Source organism: Ochotona curzoniae, unplaced genomic scaffold (genome assembly GCF_017591425.1).
Source record: "Ochotona curzoniae isolate NIBS_2020 unplaced genomic scaffold, NIBS_Ocur_1.0 scaffold_4701, whole genome shotgun sequence".
NCBI classification, from domain to species: domain Eukaryota; kingdom Metazoa; phylum Chordata; class Mammalia; order Lagomorpha; family Ochotonidae; genus Ochotona; species Ochotona curzoniae.
In genome coordinates, this window is record NW_024467122.1 from 47,295,038 (window position 1) to 47,318,360 (window position 23,323).

Consider the following 23,323-nt stretch of genomic DNA (forward strand, 5'->3'; position numbering starts at 1 on the left):
TTTATATATATACACATACACACACACGTTACATATACATATATAAATGCTATGCCTGAGGTGATCTGTCTGTCACCTGGCTAATAAGCAGAAAGAGCTAAAATCAGAAACCAGGATTGGATTTCAGCAAGATGTGAAATTAGGCTTCAAGAGGTTCTGATCATTATTCTATTTGAAAACTAATTTTACAACAAGAAATTAAAGTCACCTTAAGAGTAGGCCCTATGGATTTACAGAGGACTGCACCACAGATAAGTATTTACCCTTAGCTGAGTCTCTGGGAGAAGGGATCAAAGCCAGTGATGGCCAACCCAATAATAATTCTGTTGTGTTACTCACTGCTTTGCCCTTTCCTCTTGAAATGACAGCACATTGTCTCCATCTGTATTCTAGCTTGTATTCTAATTGCTATCAGCCCCTTCCAGGGAACTTAGGACAGCTTCTGCAGGAATAGGAAAATATTCAGAAAAATCTGCAGGGCACAGTACTTAAAGAGCAAAACCCCTGGAGACTCACCACAGGGCTGTGCTACCTAAGCATGTTCAATCCTCTGGCAACCTCTGCCCCTGTGCCTAATTTTACTTCTTAACAGTTTTTGAAAATTAACCAGACTAATATGGTAAGGTATATAGAGTGGCACCTGACAAAGTTCTTGGTAATTATTCTCCAGTGTGAACCTTACCGTTAGCAGGTGTACTAAGTCCTTGTTGGCATCCAAAGGTGGTGCTACCTCTTGAAGCTGGACCAGTTCATTGATGTGATTGTAAAGGGCCAGCAGCTTGTGCACATTGACCTTTCCATCCTCCAGGTAGTCGGGCATAGCTTCATACAGGGAAATAAGGTCCTTGAGGTGCACCCCTAGGATGGGGATCTTGAAGTGGGTGCACTCGCCATAGGCTCGCCGGTAGTTATCATAATTTCTGCAGGAGGACAGCAGTTCAGTCATCTCACCCAGAACCTACAAAGAACAACACACCAATCAGAGTCTGCACGAGCTGTATTGTCTGTAATGACCAGCCTTGATTACTGTCATCCCTAATTCGTTAGGCAACGGGCTATTCATCAAAAAGGCTAAGGCTAAATTTTTATTAACAGAAGACATACTTTATTTGATTGTAATATATAAATTTTTAATGGGGTTCTAGCATTTTTAGGCTAAAAGTTAGTTTTTAAAAACAATGCAAGTACCTAATAGAAAAGTTACAAGCATGGGGTGAACTTTGTAGCACTGAAGGTTAAGCCACCACTTTGGATGCCTGCATGCCATGTCAGAACGCTCTGTTTCCAATCCAGCTTCCTGCTGATGTTCTTAGGAAAGTAGTGGAAGGTAGCCCAAGTACTTGGGTTCCCTGCCACCCACATGAGAATTCCAAATGGAGTTCTAGGCTCCTGGCTTTGGTCCAGCTGTGGCTGCTGTGGGCATTTGGAAAGTGACCCAACAGACGATCTCTACTTCTCTTTTGTACCATTTTTCAGATAATGAATAATTAAATCATCTTTAAGAGTAAATGTGTTGCTCTACTAAGCCATGCAGTTACCATACCTAATGTCTTCGGAAGGCCTCCAGAGGCATTGTGCTTGAAATGTGAAGGCAGAAGTGCTGACTGTTGCTGGCATAGGGGAAAGCATGTGTTACATAGGTGTGGGTCTTTAGGAGTCTGACATGTTCTTTATGAAGTACCCTTGGGGGTTTATCTCAGGATTCTGAAAACAGGCCTATGTGTTGGAAGCAGGTGACATCCTATTCACAGACTACTGAAACCCTGAACCAAAGACAATGAATAGACCAATTCCAAGCAAAGAGAGATGAGGTAGAGGTCCTATACCAGAAAGTTTATCATAGCTCATGTGCTGCCTCAGCCCCGGAAGTAGAGACTGCTGCTTGCAGCCAGGAAGAGAACAGCTGGATCTGGTGTTGCTTTCAAACATTTCTGGTCCATGTGAGGATGCAGCTCACAGAGCCCCATCCCCCTAGCCTTTTCAGAAGCCAAAGAGGTGATATGAAAGACTATTACCAATCATGTTAATGTAGGAAATAACCATTTTAGGCCTTGGGCCTGCAATTCGTTCCATATATAAAATTTGAAGAGCTTGAGGCTTTGAAGTCAGATCCCCTGAATCCCTCAGGAGAGCCTCCTACATGCCTCCAGCAACCCAGTGCAGGTAAGTGTGAAGTATGGAACATGCTCACACACAGTGACCAGCACAAACATAACAGGGCTGGTTGTATTCCCTTGAGATGGTAAATTCAGCTAACTGGGAGGCCCTGGCTTCATTAATGGAATTACTAGTTTATGACACATGGCCCCGGGGGGGTCAGGTAGGGCAGACAGGAAGTATTGCTGCAGGGAAGCCCAGCGAGGAGGAACAAATTCTGTCTTTTGAAATATATGACAAGAAGGCATATTAATCTATTACTGTCTCTTCAGTCAGGCTTAAGGCTGAAGTTCTGTTTTGATTCCAATATTTGCAGATGGGCACCTCCTCTAAAAGGGGGCTAACCACCTGGTAAAAATGGATAGGGGCAACGAGGCTCAGGTATCTCCCCAAAGGAGAAAGATGATTCTATTCCAGCTTGGGAAGACAGATTTGAGTATAGTAAGGTCCTCAAAGACAGTTTATACCCTGAGTATGCTGCAGTCCTAAGTCATAAAAAGTATAGGTAAATTCTGTAAAATTGAATGTAGGAAAATGCATAGGGCACTTAAGGAAACTATTCCTCCATAAAACATTTGCTACAAAATGATTTCTGAAAAACTATTATCTAGAAAAATTCCACTAACCAAAATGCTACTCTTCAAGCATTGTGCATAAGGTTGTAAATAACTCACGGTATGCTGAACGTACCACCTGACCTGCTATTTGCAACATGGACCCTGAAACACTGTTCTTTCTGGGAAAAGGTTTTGGAGCAAAAAGCTAGAGCACAAATATCAATATTAAAGATAATGTATTACAGTTTCATGGGAAAGAGGCACATGTTAATAGGCTCAACAGGAACAAGTGTAGTCTCACTGATCCTCCACCCTGGGGGTTCCTTTGGGGTTTGCTTGCTTGGCCTTTGCCTGGTTCACAAAGGACAGTATGATTTGGAAATGCTTTCTCAGTTGCCCCCAAGAACAGAATGCTGGCACCTGGCCTGGGAATGCTCAGAGGGGCCCCAGAAGACAGCACTGACCTTGTTGATTTCATGTGGGACATGTGAACTGGTCTCCTTCAGCCTGGAGATTGAGCTGTGGCACAGCCCACCTATCACAGCCATCAATGTATTGAAGTTCTGCAGCTGGTGGAGCTTCTGTGACACAGAACAGATGAAAGTCACCATACATGTTAGTTACAAGGGGGAGCCTAGAGATTTTGCGGCAAGTCTTCTTACACCAAAGACTAGTGAGCAGGTGCTATGATTTTCTGTCCACTGCCCTCTTTCTGCTCGGTTCCAACCAATGGGTCCGCAGTCTGGTCAGTGGATCTCCATTTACATCAATTATTTGTAAGAATCACACATGTTTTGGGAACACAAATACTTCTGGACCCAAACTCCCAGAGTCAAATTCCATGGACCTGGGATTGGGCTTAGAGCTAAATTCATTTGCTTCTAGCAGTCTTAGTTAAGATCAGACCAGATGCTCCACATAGCAGAGTTAGAAAACACTAGTCTATACCATCATTAAGAGAAGAATATATCATTAAGGATAAGTTCTCATTTCTTTAAAATTGCTAGGCTTGTTTTTGAGGGTGAGGAATTTATTTAATTCTCTAGTGCAATGCCAGTACCCAAATAGGACAGTGATTGGGTTAAAGAATTTCTAGGTAATTTCAAATCTGGGCATTAATATCTGTTCTCTCTCTTACCAAATGTTTACTCTCTGACCCTGAAGCATGAAGTCCAGCATGAGTCTCTAGTTCTAGAGATAATCCTACTAGGCCTGCACTGGAGCAACCCAGAACTGTTTTTTCTTATGTCCTGTGGGCCAGATTTTGGAAAATTATGTCAGCATCTTTAACAAATGTTAAAACGTCCAAGCTGACCTTAAAAAAGTGTCCTGACCCCTAAGACAGTCCATGTTGTGTTTGAATGAAAGAACAGAGAAGTCACCACATCTAGATTCAGAAATGGATCAAACACCACCTATTTTAAGAGGGAAGAACAGTTCTAAAAGATGGACTGGTTGGACTGGAGGTGGGAGGTGGGGAGAGGTTATTTATCTCATAGGCCAGGCTAAATATCTTAAAGTAGACACTCACCTGAGCCACTTGAATGAACTTGATGAAGACTTCAGCTCGGAGCTGCGGGGTGGGGCGGCTGAGAACCATCAGCTGTACCCACTGGGAGATGCCGTTGCACAAGGCAATAGACCGCTCCATGGTGGGGTTCTCCTTCACACAGCTATTTACAAGGTAATTTTGGTAGTCGGAGAACTAGAGGGGAAAGAAAGAACCATCAGGACTAGGCTGTGGGATACCACGAGAAACAAGGGCAAGTCAGCTACAATTAAATGATGGCTACAAACTGCCATGGGATGCAGGGCTCCTTGCCTGTACTGTACCACTTGGCCAACAGGAATGCTGGACAACAGACTACATCAAGTCATTAGACTTAAGTGGATGTGTGTTAACCCTATTTAATCCAAACACTGCCTCTCCACAGATCTTAATATTGTTCCTTCTAAATTCAAAAGGATGAAGTCAAAGAAAAAAAGGACAGTATTGGTTCCAGTTCTGCTGCTAAATATAGGGGGAAAAACAGTAATTCCTCTCACGAAACTAATTTCTTTCCTATGTTACAGTAAAAATTTGATGAGACAATCTGCCTTATTTAAAATGAGATTTTTATAAAGATGAAAGATTTGTAGAAACACATCAGAGTGCCGGCAAATGCAAGGTGGTACTAATGGTATTATTAGTGGCTCATGCGGAAACAAATCTGTGTAGATTCCCTTCATCTAAACAATTTGATGGAGGGCAAGCGAGTGAGTAGAGGAAGTGGTCTAGTTGGTCATTATAGTTCCGCCAACTTGACAATGGCATCGGCTGTGGTTTGACAGCCTATGTGTAATTGGATCTAGCCTACCTGGTGACAGTAGTTAGAGTGCCCCTGTCACAAAGTTCCCTCTCTGCACAAAGAGTAGAACCAGGGCCCAGCGCAATGGTTCAGTGGCTAAATCTTCACCAGGCAAGTGCTGGGATCCCATATGGACACCAGTTCATGCCCTGGCTGATCCATTTCCAATCTAGTTACCTGCTTATGGCCAGGGAGAGCAGTGGAGGATGGCCCAAAATCCTACACCCTTATGGGGGACCTGGAAGAAGCTCCTGGCTTTGGATCAGCTCAGCTCTGGTTGTTGCATCTGTCTGGGGAATGAACCAGCAGATGGAAGATCTTTCTCTGACTTTCCTCCTGAATCTAATCTGCCTTTTCAATTAAAAGTCTTATTAAAAAGAAAAAAAAAAACAAACCAGTAGAGCCAAGAAGAGGGGATCACCTGCTCTCTTCCAGCTCTCTGGGGGGCAGTCTTCGCTGTCATTTCCCTTCAGAATGCTCCCCTTTGAAAGCAAGTGTGTCTGTGATAGGGGAAGTGATGCGGCCTTGCAGGGAAAGATTGATGAGCCCATGAATGATGACTTGCCATGCTGTCCCCCTCCCACTCCTGAGATTGTAGAGATGCAGGTCTAGAGGAAGCTTCCACTAACCAGGTCCCTGGGCTGCTCTGAGAGGCGGCCACTGCTGCTCCATGTTAAACATGTCAAGTGAGTACCAACAACTTTTGCTCTGTTAAGACCACAAAGATTGTTGTGAGTGGGAGGAGGCCTTGAGTCCTACCACAGCAGTGAGTACACTGATGGGCAGACCTCCTACCCTGAACAGTATAGGGATGAATTCACTGTGCTGCACTTGACTGTGCTGTGAATGTTGATTAGTACGGCAAATGTGAGTAGAACCAAAGTCACTCCTTAAGAGAACTATAGAAGGGGCAGGGAGAGCGCAATCTTCCTAAGAGAAAGCTGCCGTGACACCCGACGGGTGCATTTATACATCCTCCACCTCCCCACCCACTGCAATAATTATAATCTTGAATCTAAGACTTCCAAAAGAATGATCCTAGTTATTTCACATCTCCCCCCAAAAGATGCTGTAATAAACCAGAAAACATCAAATGCTTTTCAGTTCAGAGAGAAATGAACTTCCCTCCAGCCTTAAGTTGAAAAGAAAATAATTGTTTGGGAAACAGTTTAGATATAAACATTTTCAAACAACCTTCTAGGAAAGGACTCTTGTCACTAAAAATAAACAAAAATTCAGACCTGTATCTTCGCTCACAAAGAGAACACTGCTCCACACTGCCCCACCCCAAGACTGGCTCACATTCCAGTCCTGCCTTGCTTGCTCACGCCACCCTGCTGATCTGCATGCGCACCAGCAGCACCTAGCAGGCAAGTCACACTGCTGGTCTGGCCCCAGCACGGGTCAGGTTTCCAGTGCTCAATGGCTTTCTCAGCCGCTCTCAGTCCTGACTGGTTTCCTGTCCTGTGGCAGAAGCAGCATTACCCAATGGAAAGTCCCCAAGTGGAGCCTCGCACTGTGGGGAACAGGGGGAGGGAGGTGGTGTGGGGAACCTGGGGTTCCAGAGTGGCAGTGAAGTGAGTCAGGGTTGGAGCAGGTTAATGCTTGGATACTAACTTTCCAGTGGAAGTTTGTGGGGGGGGGCAGGTTTAGCCAAACAGCTGTGTGCAAAGACAAGTGAAGTCCCCATTCTGGTTGAAAATAGAAGTAGCTTTTGAAACCCGGTTTGAATCTCCACCCAGATCCACCTGTACTCGGTGCTGAATGAGTGAGGAGCACGCAGGTACAGCCCCGCTCTGACAAGCTGTGCTGGCTTTGTTCAAGTCGGCCCTGTGGATCACCATCCCCTCACATGGAACACAGGTTGTTCTGAGAAATGCGCTTACCAACTAGGCAGTCTCCATTCAAAAACAAACCTGATGACTTTGTCAGAGGTGGTGGGGCTCTGGGTAGTAAGTCTTTCACTTCCAGGGGAAACGCAATGGCCAGCCAGATCTGTTGTCATCTGACATGCTGAGAGTTACTCCCGTACAGAACCAACATTGTTTGGTATCACAGATGGAGTTATGTGGATTGAAGTGAATATAGGCTCACCCTGTTCTTGGTAAACAGTAAGATGTCTTTCCCTTTCCACCACCGGGTGCCTCTGGTTCTGCACAGTCTGGGTCAGTGCAATTTACCTGCGGAATCATGGTGACTTGCCAGGCCACAGCAGCACTACTTCAGGGATTTAGGAATATTCTGGTCTAGATGCCACTGATCTCCCCGAATGTGATATTTGAGAGTGCCCAGCAGCACAGAAGGAGTCTTGAGGGTCAGCAAGTGGAAGGGTGGTTGGCTTCTATTTTCACAGCTCCCTCCACCCAGAATTTTCCTTGTGCCCCTGAGGTACATACGGAAATCCGCCGGAAGGACTTGAATTCAAGGTAGGTGAGGTGCTCAGACAGCTCCTCCGGCTCCAGGTGGTCGAAGAGCAGGGATACCTTCCGTTTCTTGCTGGTATTTGACTTTATCCGCTGAGTAAGTTTCCTGGACCAGTCACGCGCATTGCTGTTGTGGGAAATGTGAAAAGGAAAAAGAACAAATTAAAACTGCCCTTTGCAAACAAACCCATGAATATTTCCCCTAAGAATAGACAAAGCACTGTTAGCTTGCTCGTCTTGGCTAAAACAATGCATTTTCAGAGTTTCGCCAGCTGAATTGTTTTCTGTGGTAGCAACCAGCAAGCTTGGCAGCCAATAAGCCCTGAAAGAGTACAATGGGGACTATGGCAAATGGGTTGAGGACAGCAGGCAGGGTGGCCATTTGGCCCGGCCACTGACGCTGCTGTGTCATAGGGTCCGAGTTCAGTTCTAGGCTGTGGCTCCCGACTGGGTTCCTCATACAGATCCGAGGAGGCAGCAACAATGAAGCAAGAGACTGGGCTCTCACCACCGACACAGGAGATCTGGATTAAGTTTCATCTGGCCCAGCCCTGGTCATTGTGGACATCTGGGGCATGAAGCAGTGGAAATGAGTTCTTTCTCTCTGCCTCTCAATGAAGTTTAAAATCAGTTGTTTTGGGCCCAGCACGATAGCCTAGTCCTTGCCTTGAATGTGCCACGAGGATCCCATATGTGCACTGGTTCTAATTCTGGTAGCTCCACTTCTATCCAGCTCCCTGCTTGGGTCCTGAGAAAGCAGTGCATGATGGCCCAAAGCATTGGGACCCTGCACCTGCATGAGAGACCCAGAAGAAGCTCCTGGCTTTGGATCGGCTCAGCTCTGGCCATTGCAGCCACTTGGGGAGTGAATCACCCAACAGAAGATCTTTCTGTCTGTCTTCCTCTTTGTGTACCTGACTTTCCAAAATAAAAAAATCTTAAAAAACAAACAAACACAGTTTTAATCCAGTGGGAATGACAAAGGCTCAGGCACCAACCTTTTCACCTTTGGTTCTGGTTCCTGGTTTGTCTGTTCTCTCCATGCCCCTATAGTGCTCCTCCACTCTCATGATTAAGGTGGCACCCCCCCCCTTTTAAAAAAGTATTTATTGGGCCCGGCAAGGTGGTGCAGTGGTTAAAGGTCCTCTCCTTGCACGCCCGGGATCCCATATGGGCGCCGGTTCTAATCCCTGCAGCCCCGCTTCCCTTCCAGCTCCCTGCCTGTGGCCCGGGAAAGCAGTCCAGGACGGCCCAAAGCTTTGGGACCCTGCACCCACGTGGGAGACCCGGAAGAGGCTCCTGGCTTCGGATTGGCATAGTATCGGCCGTTGTGCTCACTTTGGGAGTGAATCATCGGATGGAAGATCTTCCTCTCTGTCTCTCCTCTCTGTATATCTGTCTTTCCAACAAAAATAAAATAAATCTTAAAAAAATATATTTATTTATTGGAAAGTCAGAGCCGATCCAAAGCTGGGAACCCAGAGCTTCTTCCAGGTCTCCCATGCGGGTGCAGGATCCCAACACTTTGGACCATCCTTGACTGCTTTCCCGGGCCAAAATCGGGGAGCTGGATGGGAAGTGGAGCTGCCGGGATTAGAACCAGTGCTCAGATGGGATCCTGGCACATGCAAGGTGAGGACTTTAGCCGTTATGTTACTGTGCCAGGCCCGAGGTGGCACCTCTTTGGGGACACTTTGCATGGCAGGAGATCTCAGACCTGCAGCAAGAGCACCAGGCTGCTTTGAACCCAGACAGGAAGCATAGCCACTTCTGACCGGTGGAATCTTCTGCCAACGTTCTCAGCCACTGCCACGACCAAAGATGCCTAGCGGCTCCGCAAAGTGTCCCCTGCCTGTGTATTTCCCTGAAACCAACTGAGGTGTTTGTTACTCCAGGTCAACTGCCCATGCTAGGAAAGCAAAAGGAAGCACCCCAGTTGTGCAAGGCAGAGGTTTCCAAAGGTGCTTTCCCCAAATTTGGGTTCCTGGGAAACTTCTCTCTAGATAAAAAGTTCTCTGATCAAAGGTATTTGATGCTAGAAATGCTAGAAATTTTGTAGCCTTCCTGGCCTGTAAGCTACACTTCAGGCTCTGAAATGCATTGCCAAGAAGCATTTAGCTGGTTCTACCTCAGGCCTAGGTGGTCAGTAAGTTCGCACACACTGGCTCCTCAAGAACAGCTGTGGCAGACAGTGGCCATGGAGAGCCAGAGCAGCTGGAGTGGGACAAGCAGACTAGGGTGGCGAGTCCCTTCTGGCCTTGGGGTTCCTCACCCTGACAATCAAAAGTGTTCCTCTGCAAAGCCTCTTTCCAACTTGTGTGATTCCAAAATTACAGACATTCCACACTGACAGGACCGTGTGGGGCCACGTAACGTTACCTTGACATCACTGCTATGCTGCATGACACAGTGCTCCTGACCTGGCACCGTCCCCTGAGCCACAGCCTGGCTGAGCCTGCTTTCCAGCCAGAGAAACCGGGCTGTGGCAGAAGACAACCTCACGGAGGGGTTTCAGGTCTGAAGGGCTGTGGTCTTAGGGACTGGCCTATCCCAGCACAAAGACACTACTCTGTGGAAACCTTAGCATGCTATGGGCACACTCCATGTTCCCCCCATTATGAAGACCTTTTCCAGAGTGGGCTCGTCTCGTACAGAAGGAATCCAAGGAATAAGAGGAAATATTCCTGAGACCGAGCTTGGCATGGCTTCCAGATCCCCATGGGTGGATAATCCTTCTGCTCAGGCTGCTGCTTTTTGTTTCTTCCTTTCCTCCTAGTAACCCTGCACGTTGAGAGCTGCTTCCTGGTGGCAGCATCTCAAGTGGCAGTTCAGTCACTGCGCTTTCAGTTTCTGAGAGCTGGATCCCTCGTAGTAACTTGCTACCTGATTTCTTCCTGACTGGGTCCTACTTTTTTCTGCTCTTGGACAGCAGTCACTTGTGGTGGCCTCGCTACCAGGGAGCCTCCCAGCCTTCCTCTGTAGTGTCAGATTTCCCCTCGGGTGGGGCCATGTGAACCTGCCCGACATGTTGGGGGCTTCAGCCTCAAGTCCAGCAAAGCAGTCCGGTCTGCCTTTCAGGAGGGAGGCGGGGTGGGGTTCTGACACTCACATCTGGGTTGTGTCAATCAGGCGGCAGTGTAACTCCTCCCCATTTGCTTTCACGAGCTCCTGAAACTCCTCCATGGTGTGGGTCAGGCCGGCATCCATCTTAAACATGATCCAGAACTCTGTGATCCAGTACCTGCAGGGAGCATGAGAGAAAACACAGGCCGGCGCTGTAGCCAGGGGGCCACATGGCTCCCCAGAGGGCTCATGGAGACAGGCCCTATCTGTCCTGTCAACTGAGGGTCGCAGAGGCAAGCTGACGGTCCCTGCTCACACACAGGCTGTGATGAGATGAGGCACCTGTAATCAGAGAGGCTATGACAGAGACATGAGCACCGCCCTATACATCAGAAATACACAGAACTACAAACAACCAAGCTGTCCAAAAATGGAGCAAATGTCTTTGTAAACTATATTTTCTCTGCATTAGAATATTATAGGGCCACTAAAGAATGGTTCCAAAAAAAATCTTCAGTAAGCAGGTAAGATTCTATTATTGTTCCAAAGCAAGAATGATAGAGTGTGTATACATATTGATTTCAGCTATGCTTTAAAAATCTGCATGGAAAATTACAAGTTACTATCTTCTAAATTTTTAAGTGTTCTATAAGAAGCTATATCACTTTCATAATTAGGTAGAAAATAAGTTAGGTAAGCCTCACTTTACAAATCCCTCTTTTATGACATTTAATACCAAAGTACTGCACAACTGAACAAAACATTAGAACAAGATATGCTCAGATACACTAGAAAAAAAAATCACCATGTGTTCTGCTGAGGATTTCCCAGTGTTACGCACTGTCCTGCTCAGTCTGCACAGCTGTCCTGTGCTGGTGAAGATGGGGAGGCAGGGAGGACCAGGAGAGAGCTGGCGTCCCATCGCTAGAGTCCTTGCTTTCACTCCACCCAGCAAAATCTCCCCATTCATGCAGAAACCTTACCTTATAAAGTAACAGATCTTCAGACAAAGCCCTGGTGAATTCTTCGCCAAGGCATCCTTATAGGTGGGGCTGTGGTTAAGGGAAATGAAAGCTTTCTGTTATAGAAATCTAGTAGCTTTTCATCTCTCTGCTGTAGCTACCCAAGGAAATAATTTTTCTTAAAATGTAAACGTGAAGGTGAGCACTGTGGTCAAATAAACGAATCTCCTACCTGCGGTGCTGACATCCCATATGGACACCAGTTTGTGTTCTAGTTGCTCCACTTCTCATCCAACTCCCTGCTTCTATGCCTAGGAAAGCAGTGGAGGGTGGCCTAAGCCTGCGGCCCTGCCACCAATATCGGAGACCCTGAAGAAGCTTCTGGCTCCTCTCCAGATTGGCCCAACTCCAGCCATGTAGTCATTTGGGGAGTGAACCAACCAGTGAAGGTCTCTGTCTTTCCTTCTCTCTGTAATTCTGCATCTCAAATAAAATGAATTTTAAGAAAAAAGTAAATGTGATGCTTCACCTTTAGGGCCATGGGATAAAAACCAGCTTGCTGTGTATAGCCACATGCTTTTCACCTACAAGACGTCAAAGGGCAGGTGGAGTAAGGCCAAGGCATCTCCTTTGCAGAAGGAGAGCTAGGAAGGACTCGCAACCAGCGACTTAAGAAGTAAAGATCGATAACTGCTTGTGGATCCACCTGGGACAGCAGGTTACACAGAGCAGCCACTTTTCTTTGAAATTCTTCCACCTCTGGTGCAGTGGTTGGGACTGCTTGGGGCGCCCACATCCTATACCAGGTAATTGGGTTCCAATCCTGGCTCTGCTTCTGACTGTGATTAATCCTAAATGCAGTGGGAAGGACCCTCAAGGTTCCTTATCTCGCATGTTCCAAGAATAGAACAGGCACAACTCATCAAGCTTGCATATCTTCAGAGACACGGAAGGATCATTCATTTATTTTGAGAGTCCAAGAAACCTAGCGCAGAGATGAACCTGGGCAGCCTGTGCCATCTTCCATCAGTACGCTGAGGCAACAAGCAGACCCTGTCCCGTTTCACAAACCTGCTTCCCCGCTGAACTGCTGCTTAGGGAGCAGTGGGTCCCAGCTGGGCCCATGGGAGGAATCTGGTGAGCAACAGGGTAGAACTTGAAATTGAGGGGGATTGGGGCAGACGTGGTCTTCCTGTGTAAAAGCTGAATACAGGAAAGAGAGATGGTCAGTTTCTTAGCACTGATTTGTTACTAGAAAGGAAACTGACATTTTATACTTCTGTAAGTTTTAAGAACATGTTAGAATGACAGTTTGAAACTTTGGCAAGGAATGTATAAGTGCCTTGGACTTGTGGTTTTAAATTGATTCTCACTAATTTTTATACATAGCTTTGGAATTCAAAATAATGTTAGAGTTATAAAAACTTTCGGACTCAGGGAGGCATCTGGACTATTTGAAAAAATAATCTAACATGCAAATGGTAAAATATCACTTTAACAGTATTGGAAATATTTAATCAGGTTCACATTATTTGAATTGACCAGGTTTTAGAGGCTCTTAAAAATGCACGCTGAAATATGCTAGACTAAGACAAGGACAGGTAACAGTTGCACAGAAACCCTGAGAACTATGGCTGTACAACTTGTAATTTTGATAAAGTGGCTTCTCATTTAAAAAACAAAGTGTTAACATATTTACTGCCTATGAATGTTACTGTTGAGATCAGCACCAAAGCAAAACAAAATAGCACACAACCTCACATATCCACAGAGACCAGCGGAGCAGCAGCCCCAGCGAGGGGCACACTGCACACACCACGCACTTTCCATGCCTGCCTGCGGCTGGAACAGGCAGAACTGAGAACGGGGTCACGTGAAATGTATCACTTCAACGCAAAGACAGCCAAGCACTAAGGCACATTCTAGATCTCTGAGGCTCTAGATTTCCATTATCCAACTTGCTGGAATTCGCGTGTGTTAAGAATCTTTACTCCATTTTAAAAAGGAAGGCACAAAAGCTATCCTGCTTTTTAAAACTGAGTGGAGAAAGGAGAGCTACAGGCTGACCTTCCCGTGTGGAGTTTCCCATCATCCTGGCTGCCCTTTATTCTCTCCAATGCCTGTCCTGACAGCTCACACTGGCAGCGTGGGCCACAGCATCTTCTGTGTAAATTCAGCCAGGCTACACTAAATGTGAGGATTGTGGGCCATTCTGAGCCCTTCAGATGGGCAGAGGTCCCTAGAAGCCAGCCAGATCCCAGTGCCACTTCCTCACTTAAGGAGATCCACCAACCTCTGGCAGGTGCAGACTCTGGTGTGTGCTGACCCGGGGTGAATGCGAAGGTTTGCAGGGAGCCACAGATGCCATCGGTTTCTTGCCTTTACTGCTATCCCTGTGCAGGCACCTGCGCCTTGCAGGCGATGGGACCATTCCAAGAAGCTTTTATACCTCTCTCTCTCTTTTTTTTTTTTAACAGTGGAAAAACAGGAAAACACTGGAGACTACTTAACTAAAAACTCGATTACTTCTGAGTCAGATAATAGGGAAACTAAGTGCAAAAGAAGAAAAGCTCATGTTGCCTGTAATGGTTAAACCGGTTTTCTGTTAGGAGCTGTCATGTCTCATGTGCCCTTCTCAGAATCCCTTTCCTGGCCCCAGGTGCTTCTCCAAACCTCAGCGAAGTCTAGATGCGCCACTTGGTCCTGGTAGTTACTGAAAAATATACCAAGTACTCTGCACCCAGAGCAACACAGCATTTCATGCCTCCTACTAGGAGACAGCCACAAACATCCCTGGCTCCCGGAGGGACACAGAGCCTAGTGGAGGAGCTGGAGGAGAGGACAAGGAAGTAGGCTAGTTACAACACACCATGTACACTTTGGAAATACATTTTTAAGAAATTTTCTAAGTAATTAGCAATTTAATGAGTGTTCCAGCATTCTTGCCATTGTTTTTATGACTAACTTCACGCTCTCTCGGTCAGTAGAAAGCTCCCCAGGGTGGACCGTACTCATGCCATACTTTGATGTAAGAAATGCAAAACTGCAGCCACGGCAGAATTTTTACCCCCAAAGAACATGGGTGTAGAATGCTGCAAGTATTTCTCATGGGGAAGTGGGCTGGAAACATCAGGGAGGGCTTCTTGGAGGGGTCCTGAAAGATCAGGGGAAATGGGCATGGAAAGTGCCAGAGGCCCCATTTCTGGAGTGCTGGGAAAGCAAAGTGCAGGGTTACTGGGAGGCTGGGGGAGAAATCGGGAAGGTTTCCTGGAGTCAGACCCAGGAAGGCCTATTCCCACTAAGGAGGGTGACACTGACCCTGAAGTTTGCTGAGGCACTGACACAGTGGCCGACCCCAATTGCTCCCATGAAAAGAAAAAAAACTGCAGGGCACTGTGTACATAAGAAGACTGAGGTTTGGCCTGATGCAGCAGCCTGGGAATGGAGAGAAGGAAATGCTAAGAGTTATTACCGAGGCAGAAACAGACTGGGCGTCAGGCACTGCGGGAGGGAAGCGGCAGGGAGGAGCTGTGAGTGCCTCTGGGTCAGGGACCACAGCGTGAACATTTTCAAAACTGAAAATGAAAATGCGCATCTCCAAGCAGGGCCAAGGAGGCAGTAGCCAAGTTAAAGCACCCATGGAACTACTTGTAACAGATGAAAATCACAGTGACAGCTGGATGAGCCAGTCCAGATTTTAAACAGTGGCTCAGGCGAGAGAACCACACTCGAAAGGATGGCAGTGAAAATCCTGGTGAGAAGCCACAAGGCCATGAGGACAGCAGCGCTAAACAAAGAGCTGGGGAAGGGGCGGCCGGGGGGGCTGGGACTGCACGGAAGGCAGGTGGAAGGCAGTGACGCCCCATGCACCTAGGAGGCTGACGTGGACAAGGCTGAGAAACAAGACATCAATCAGGCCTGGCAGTGCGGCGGTCACGGTGACATCAGAGGAAAATCTGAGTACCCTGGGCAGAGGCTGCAGCAGAGGTGTGCGTGGGAGTGGAGAGATCCAGACAGTGCATGCAGACTATTTTAAGAGAAATTTGCATCAACTTTCTAACCCTAACAATGGAACTCAACTGCGGGGGCAGGGCCGTTTGCTTTTACATGGGGAGACTCGTCTGTCTTTTGGACCAAGGGACAGGGCTATAGCTTCCCTGTAGAGAGTAGACAGCCCTGGCAGAGGAAGTTTCTGTGAGAAGTGGGGGAGCAGACAGCTCCAGCAGGACCTATCCCACTGTGTGAGCAGCATCCATGGTGTGTTAGTGTGGGGTCCCCCGTGTGCCTTAGTCCTGAGGCATGGATTCACCTGAGAGTAGGTGCTCTGTGGAACAAATGAAATGCACATGGACTCTGAGTCTAACTTATGGACCACACACCCAGGGCTTTCCTGCACCTTGCCCAGCGGGATCCTTCCAGGAACTCCCTTTGAGATGAGAGTTTAAGAGAAGGGATGCTATCCCAAAGACTTCACTTTAACCCAAGTGTTACAACGGTTTCTGCATGCCAGAGAGGACACAGGAGGGATGGACAGGAGGGGAAGATTAGTCAGCACGGGTCGGAGGTGGCACCTGCACCTCAGGTGCTAAACAGTCTCACCCCACCAGCTGAGCCCTTTGTTTTTCTCGAGGGGTTACAGCCCCATCAGCAGGAAAGAGAAAGTAAACACTTTCTCCCCCTCCTTCACATCCTGCACAGAGGTTAAAAGGCAGCAAAGGCCGCCTAACGTGCAGGCAACAGCTCCAAAGTGACCAGGCCTCCGTGTGTTTTCAGGTACTGTAGCATTGGGAAGCTTCCCCCAGATCCTCGTGCCAGCTGAACAACTGGGCAGGAGAGTCAGGAGGGAATCTCTCCGTGGAATACTGTTAGGTCTTGGCCAGTGTGTGCAAGACAAGCAGGAATGGTGGGACTTGACGGATTTTACTTGCAAGGGATGCTGAAGGGGGCCTGAGTTGATCTTCCTGGGTCACCCACCAGAGCCTCAGGAATACTGCCTTCCATTTTCCACCGCAGGCTGACGTGAACCAGTCAACACTGAAGCGCACTTCAAACTACATTTTGATCGAGTCTCACATGGGGATTGCCTGTTGCCATGCTAAAGGATATAGGGCAATGACTTTCTGGAGCAGGTCCGCTGAGGAGATGATAATCCGGTGCATGGTCAGCATGACTTGCAGCAGCTGGTTACTCCGACACAGGTTGCCATCTGCATCTGCAGAAAGAACAGCATCATCAGTGAGGCCCCAAGGAGAAAGTATGCCATGACCCCCAGGGTGAGCAGATGGACAGCAGGTGGTTCTTCAAGCTACACGTCCCTCCTGCTCTGCTCTCCTTTTCCCCAGCCCCCTACATCCTCCTCATCAGTTCTCCCCTACAAAACACCCCTTCTGATGCCCGTCAGCCAGTCTTGCCTAAAAGTGATACAAATCCTGGGGTCTAAAATCTACATCCATGCTCCTGAGTTGGCCAAAAACAGAAGCAAGATCCAGGTACTGTGGAGGATGGGGGTCAAGAACATTAAATAAAGTATAGAGTGGGAAAAGTGACCATATTAACACTTTCCAGTTAAGATAATGTGCTCTCATGAATTTTACAAAAACACAAGGCTCCATGAATACATTCCCCTGGAAGAGATCTGTGCAAGTGAGGTGCCTGATGTGCGTCTGCTAGGTGGGAGGGTCAAAAAAGGGTGAAGTTTGGTGCTGGGCTGTGAGTATCCATGGTGACTTGTCTCCAACAGCGTGGGCAGCTAAGTTATGTAAAACCTGCTTGTCACCAAAGACTCAGATGCTTCCACACACTGCTCTTAGGGGGTGCAGATTCCCTGGGGAGTGGTCAGGGCCCAGGGGCTGAGAGGGTTACCCTCGACCACATCTACTCACTGCCCTTGACCATGAATCCCACTGCCCAGGTCCTCTCCCACGTCCACTGCCAGCTGGTGGGGTCCAGTCACAGGGCAGCATCAAGGCAGGAGGACAGAGCGGGCAGGGTGGTTCTTGGATTCCTCGCGTCTGCTTTGATGCTGTTCCCCCCAGAAGAACGTCCTGTCTCCGACTCACACCGCTTGAGGCTCCATCACGGCTCCAGTTTGCACTGATTAATCACCCCCCAAGTGGCAATGGCTTTTGACTGTTGTCAGTCTCTGGGTGCTTCACCTCTAATCCCCACACCCTCACCTCTCGAAGGAGTCCCTTCATGAAGGTGCTTTCATTTACAGAAAAATCAGTGAATTCTGTTCCTGCCTGGAAACTTGAGTGATATAAGGGAATAAAGTCTAATGGAAGCATGTACACAGGTTGTTTTATCACTAGTACTGCTCTGTAATTTATATCACTAAAGGATTATCATTTTCATTCCGCTTCAGCCGTACCCAATGGTCAGTAAAGAACAGCGTATTCGGGCTCCTCAAATGATGACCTACGGTGGAAGGGTGGGGCTCCCCTTCTCATCAACAAATCCAACTACCAAGTAAACAGCCCTCTGCTCCCCTAGCTGCCTGTCCTCCCTCTGTATGGAGGCGGGCACACTTGCACTTGTGCTCTGGGTCTCCTCCTTTCCCAAGGACTTTGGCCTTGTGTGTGTCCACTTTGCCTCATGTAGTAACAGCTGTCCTCTTTCCCTACTGGAACTCATCCACTGGCATTTAAATAAGTTCCCTGTGTCTCCCACTTAAAACAGAAAGAAAACATACCCTGAAACCCCCATTCAGCAAAAACCCCTCTGTCTTCACTTCTTTACCTCCCATCTCCTTTTCAATCATTCCATTCCAGCTCAGTCTCTGCCATTGCAAATCTCTGGTCTTCAGGGGTACTGACCAGCTCCACATTGCCAGTTGGGCAGTTCCCATCCCTCTGCTTTCATCTTCTCATGACTCAGTCGATGCAGCCCAACGCAGCCCAAGCTGACGACTCTTTCCTGGAACACGATCTTCCCTTGGCTTCCACAGCCTCACACTCTCAGCTGCCTTGTGGCCTCTTCCTCTGCTGAGCTTCTAAATGTCACTGTACTCAGTGGCTTAGTACTCCCACTTGGACCATTTTTTTAAATTAATATTTCTGTATTTTTTTAAAAGATTATTTTTTTTTATTGGAAAGGCGGATATACAGAGAGGAAGATCTTCCGTTTGATGATTCACTCCCCAAGTGAGCGCAACGGCCAATGCTATGCCGATCCCAAGCCAGGAGCCTCTTCCGGGTCTCCCATGTGGGTGCAGGGTCCCAAAGCTTTGGGCTGTCCTCGACTGCTTTCCCAGGCCACAGGCAGGGAACTGGAAGGGAAGCGGGGCTGCAGGGATTGGAACCGGCGCCCATATGGGATCCCGGGCGTGCAAGGCGAGGACCTTAACCACTGCACCACCTTGCCGGGCCCAATATTTCTGTATTTTTTAAAAATTAGATTTCTTTCTAGGCGAACTCATTCTAGCCCCTTAGCTCAAATACCATCTACACACGCTATGTGCCCAACTTAACAGCCTTGACCAAAAAATTAGCAGCTCTAGTTACCTGCTCAACCAATCTACTTGGATGTCTAAATTCAAACATAACTCAGGCAAGGAAAACTCCTGACATCTTCCTGCTCCGGTTGATTCCTCCTCCACAGTTTATCTCCAGAAGCAGTGCAGCCACGAGGCCTCCCAATAACCCAAGCCAAAACCCTGGTGGTCATCCTTCAGTTCTCCTTGGACCTTACATCCAATTGATCAGAAAGCTGTAGTTTTATTTGCAAAATCTATCTCAAGCCTCATTTTTCTCCACCTTTGCTGTTAACCTAGCTGGAGCCACTACACACAATGATCTAAAGGACTCTGCCCTGCTTCGTTCTTGTTTCCCCACAACCCATTCTCCACCAGGAACGTGCCCCTTAAATGCATACATTATGCCACAGTGTTAACAGACTGCAATGGATTCCATTATAGTCAGAGTGAAACAAACTCCTTACAGTGGCCAAAATTGTTAAACCAGCAACCTGGCCCGTTTTAACACTGCCATTTTCATGTCACACCATATGAGGTACATCGAGAAGCCCATGAAAGTGCAATCAAAAGGGCTGGCTCTGTGGTGTAGCAAGTTAAGCTGTCCCTTGGAATGCCAATATCCCACACTGGACTGCCAGTCTGAGCTCAGGCTGCTCCAGTTTGAAACCAGCTCCTTGTCAGCACACCGAGAAAGCAGACGATGGCCTGAGTCCTTGGGCCCCTACGACCGATGCAGGAGACTCAGATAAAGTTTCTGGCTCCTGGCTTTGGCCTGCCTCAGCCTCAACTGCTGTGGCCACTGGGGAGTGAAGCATGGACAGAAGGTCTCTTTGTCGGCACCTCTCCCTCTGTCACTCGGCCTTTCAAATAAGTGCGTCTGCTTTTTCTTCTTCTTTTTTTAAAGAAAATAGAATTAAGAAATAATGTTATTTTTGGTGCAAAAATTTGGAAAGCTATGCATGTAATGGATCTTTAAGAAGTTCAAGAAAAATGCACATGAAGAAAAATATTATGTGGATCTCAAAAAAGAAGAGCACCAAAATAAGCTTCGTTTTTCACTCCACGGGCTTTTGGAAGCAACGCATGCCGCTCCTCTCCACACCTCTCTGTATTTCTCAGACACCCTCAGCCTAGTCCTACCTCCGGGCCTTCACATCCACTAGCTGCCCTAGTGTGGTCTTCCTCCCTGGGGCCTTCCTAGGTCATTCCGACCTCAGTTCCAACCTCACATTCTCAGACTGAGCTCCCTGAATTACCTAACACGCCCTGACACTACTGAGTTTCTTCATGGCCTCTGATCTCAAGTTATCTGGCTTCCTGACAGATTTTGAAAATAAGTGTTCTGAATTTCTAATAGAATACAAGTGTCATGCGATTTGAGTTGTCCATTTTTCAACAACCAAATTTCCAGAGCAGAGAACGCTGCAGACCCATGGTGGACAGCCATTAAATCCTGGCTAACCACAAGAGCGGACGGTATCTAACAGGAAACCCTAACTTGGGATTTTTCTGTGGCTACTGAGTTTGCTTTTGTCATTATTTTATGGATGATACAAAATATGCCTGTTTTCCTCTTGACCATAGTTGGGAAAGAAACTCAAAGATACAATTTGGCAAATCATTTGTATGCCATATTTACCTAACTTGGTTGTAGTTCATGAAACTTTCAGGAATCCTTCTAAACTCACATGTTAGAGAAGTAGGGTTAACATTGCTTTCTCTGCATTTTCTGGACCACATAATTTCTATAATAATTATCTCTTGCCACAAAAGTCCTGCATGACAAATTTAAGACAACAGCTACTTGGGCTCAAATGTCTAAGTTGGCTGGAGGTTAGCTGCCAGAGGCTGGGCACCATGGCAAGCCCTCTTCCACACACACCTCACGGGGCTCACGGGGCTTGGTTCTTCTCATGTAACTGCATGGCATGGAGCAGTCTCTGGAAATATCCAGGCTCTCTCAGGCCTATGCTTAGAACTGGCACTGCCATGGTCCTCTCTGTCTCCTTCTTTGGCCAAAGTCAGTCACATGGCTGAAACGTAGTTAGAGAGTAGGCAACAAGTACGTGAAAAAAACATTCAGTATCATTCATCAGCAGGGAAATGCAAAGTCAAACCACAATTAGAATGGTACACACACACACACACACACCCTGGCACGTATGCAAAGACAGGGGAATTCTCAGACACTATTGGTGGGAATGTAAATTATAACAGCCATTATGGAAAACAGCACGGAGCGCCCTTGGAAAACTAGAGGTAGAACCACTGTATAACCCAGTAAACTCACTACTCAGTAGTACATGCTGAAAGGAACTGAAATCAGTATGTTGAAGAGACATGGGGACTCCCGTGTGTGCGGGGGCACTAGTCATAAGAGCCAACTGCAGAGCCAACCTGGCATCCAAGGACAGAGCATGGGACTCAAAAACTGTGGGATCCAGAGACAAGGAGTATTATTCAGCCATCAAAAGAATGGGATATTGGACTCAGTGTGGTAGCCTAGCCACTAAAGTCCTTGCCTTGAACATGCCAGAATCCCATATGGGCACTGATTCATATCCCAGCAGCCCTGCTTCCCATCCAGCTCCCTGCTTGTGGCCTGGGAAAGCAGTCGAGGATGACCCAAAGCCTTGGGACCCTGCACCTGCGTGGGAGACCTGGAAGAGCTCCTGGCTCCTGGCTTTGGATTGGCTCAACTCTGGCCATTGCAGCCACTTCAGCAGTGAATCAGTGGATTTAAGATTTTCCTCTCTGTATATCTGAATTTCCAATTAAAAAAATCTTTAAAAAAAAATGGGATCTCGTCATCTGTGGTAACACAAGTGGCACTATGTTGAACGAAATGAGTGAAACACAAGGAAGACAAACGCTGCTATCACATGCAGAATTTTTACAAGCTGGTCTTACAGATCTAGAGCAGAATAACTGTTGCCACAGGCTGGCAAGGGCAAAGGGAGAAACAGGGAAAGAGAATAGCTAACACATACGGGGGTACAGTTGGCCAGGAGTAACTTCTAATGTTCTGTCACACACCAGGATAACCAGGATTGACAACTGTTTATGTAAAAACAAAAACTAGTTAAAGGAGTTTGAATGCACTTACCATAAAAAAATGATAAATGTGTCAGGTAACAAATATGCCAATTACATAACTACATAAATATCACAAGTACTGATCTTCTCATCGTATTTTGCACTTGTGTTTAAAATTCACACCACAGCCCAATGTTGTGGCACAGTGCGTAAAGTCACTGCTTGTGATGCCAGTATCACATATGGGCACCGATTCGAATCCTGGTTGCTCCATTTCCCATCCAGTTTCCTGTTAATGGCCTGAGAAAAGCATCTGAAGATGACCCAAAGAAAGAAAATAAATCTTAAAAATTCATTCTCTACTCCATAGATATGTACATTCTATGTCAACTAAAAACTAGAAAATACCTTTGGGGAGGTCATTTAATACAGTAATTGAGATACCACTTCAGATGCTTGCATCCCATATCAGAGCATCTGAGTTGAGGCCCCAGCTCTGCTTTGGATTCCAGCTTCCTGCCAACACACTGCTGGGGCAGCAGAGGTGGCTCCTCGCGTCCCTGGGATGTGTGTGCGGGAGAAGCATTGAGTTTGGGACCCCTGGCTTTAGCTTGGCCACTCCTGGTAAGTAAATAAGTGGGTGGAAGATCTCTGTTGTTCTGCCTTTCAAATAAATGAAAATAAATTTAAAGCCAATCCGATTTATAGAGAGAAGGAAAGGCAGAGAAAGTTCTTCTATCCACTGATTCACTCTCCAAATGGCAGCAACTGCAGGAGTTGAATCTATCTGAAGCCAGGAGCGAGGAGTTTCTTCCAAGTCTCCCACATGGGTACAGGGTCCCAAAGTTTTGGGCCATCCTCTACCTCTTTTCCAGGTGTAAGCAGGGAGCTAGATGAGAAGTAGAATAGCCAGTACATGAACTGGTACCCATATGGGATCCCAGTGCTTGCAAGGTGAGGATTTAGCCATTGAGCCATTGCACCGGGCCCCAAAATAAATTTTTAATTAAAATATATTTTTAAAAGACAATGAACATGGGAACTGCACTGTGGCATAATGAGTAAAGCCATTGCTTGTGTGATACTAGCATCCCATATGGTGCGGGTTCAAGACCCACTGGCTTCACTTCCAATCCAGCTCCCTGCTGATACATCTGGGAAACCAGTGGAATACGGCCCAAGTGCTTGGAGCTCTTGGCTCTGGCTTGGCCTAACCCTAATCGCTGTAGCCATTTGGGGTGTAAATCGCCAGATAAAAGCTAGCTCTCTCTCTATACACAGATTTGGTTTTTCATCAGAAAGT

General features: G+C 47.1%; 1 protein-coding gene across 4 annotated transcripts in view; it reads right to left on the reverse strand.

Moving 5' to 3' along the window:
* Positions 1-23,323, reverse strand: part of RASGRP1 (RAS guanyl releasing protein 1) — a 76,996-nt gene that overhangs the window by 16,342 nt on the left and 37,331 nt on the right. For all 4 annotated transcript variants that reach the window (XM_040968504.1, XM_040968503.1, XM_040968502.1 and 1 more), the window contains exons 3-9: positions 16,617-16,722; positions 11,532-11,594; positions 10,595-10,726; positions 7,459-7,612; positions 4,246-4,419; positions 3,179-3,295; positions 683-958 (exon numbers count right to left, since the gene is read on the reverse strand). In XM_040968504.1, coding sequence (XP_040824438.1) covers positions 683-958; positions 3,179-3,295; positions 4,246-4,419; positions 7,459-7,612; positions 10,595-10,726; positions 11,532-11,594; positions 16,617-16,722 — 1,022 coding nt within the window. The remainder of the gene's footprint in view (positions 1-682; positions 959-3,178; positions 3,296-4,245; positions 4,420-7,458; positions 7,613-10,594; positions 10,727-11,531; positions 11,595-16,616; positions 16,723-23,323) is intronic.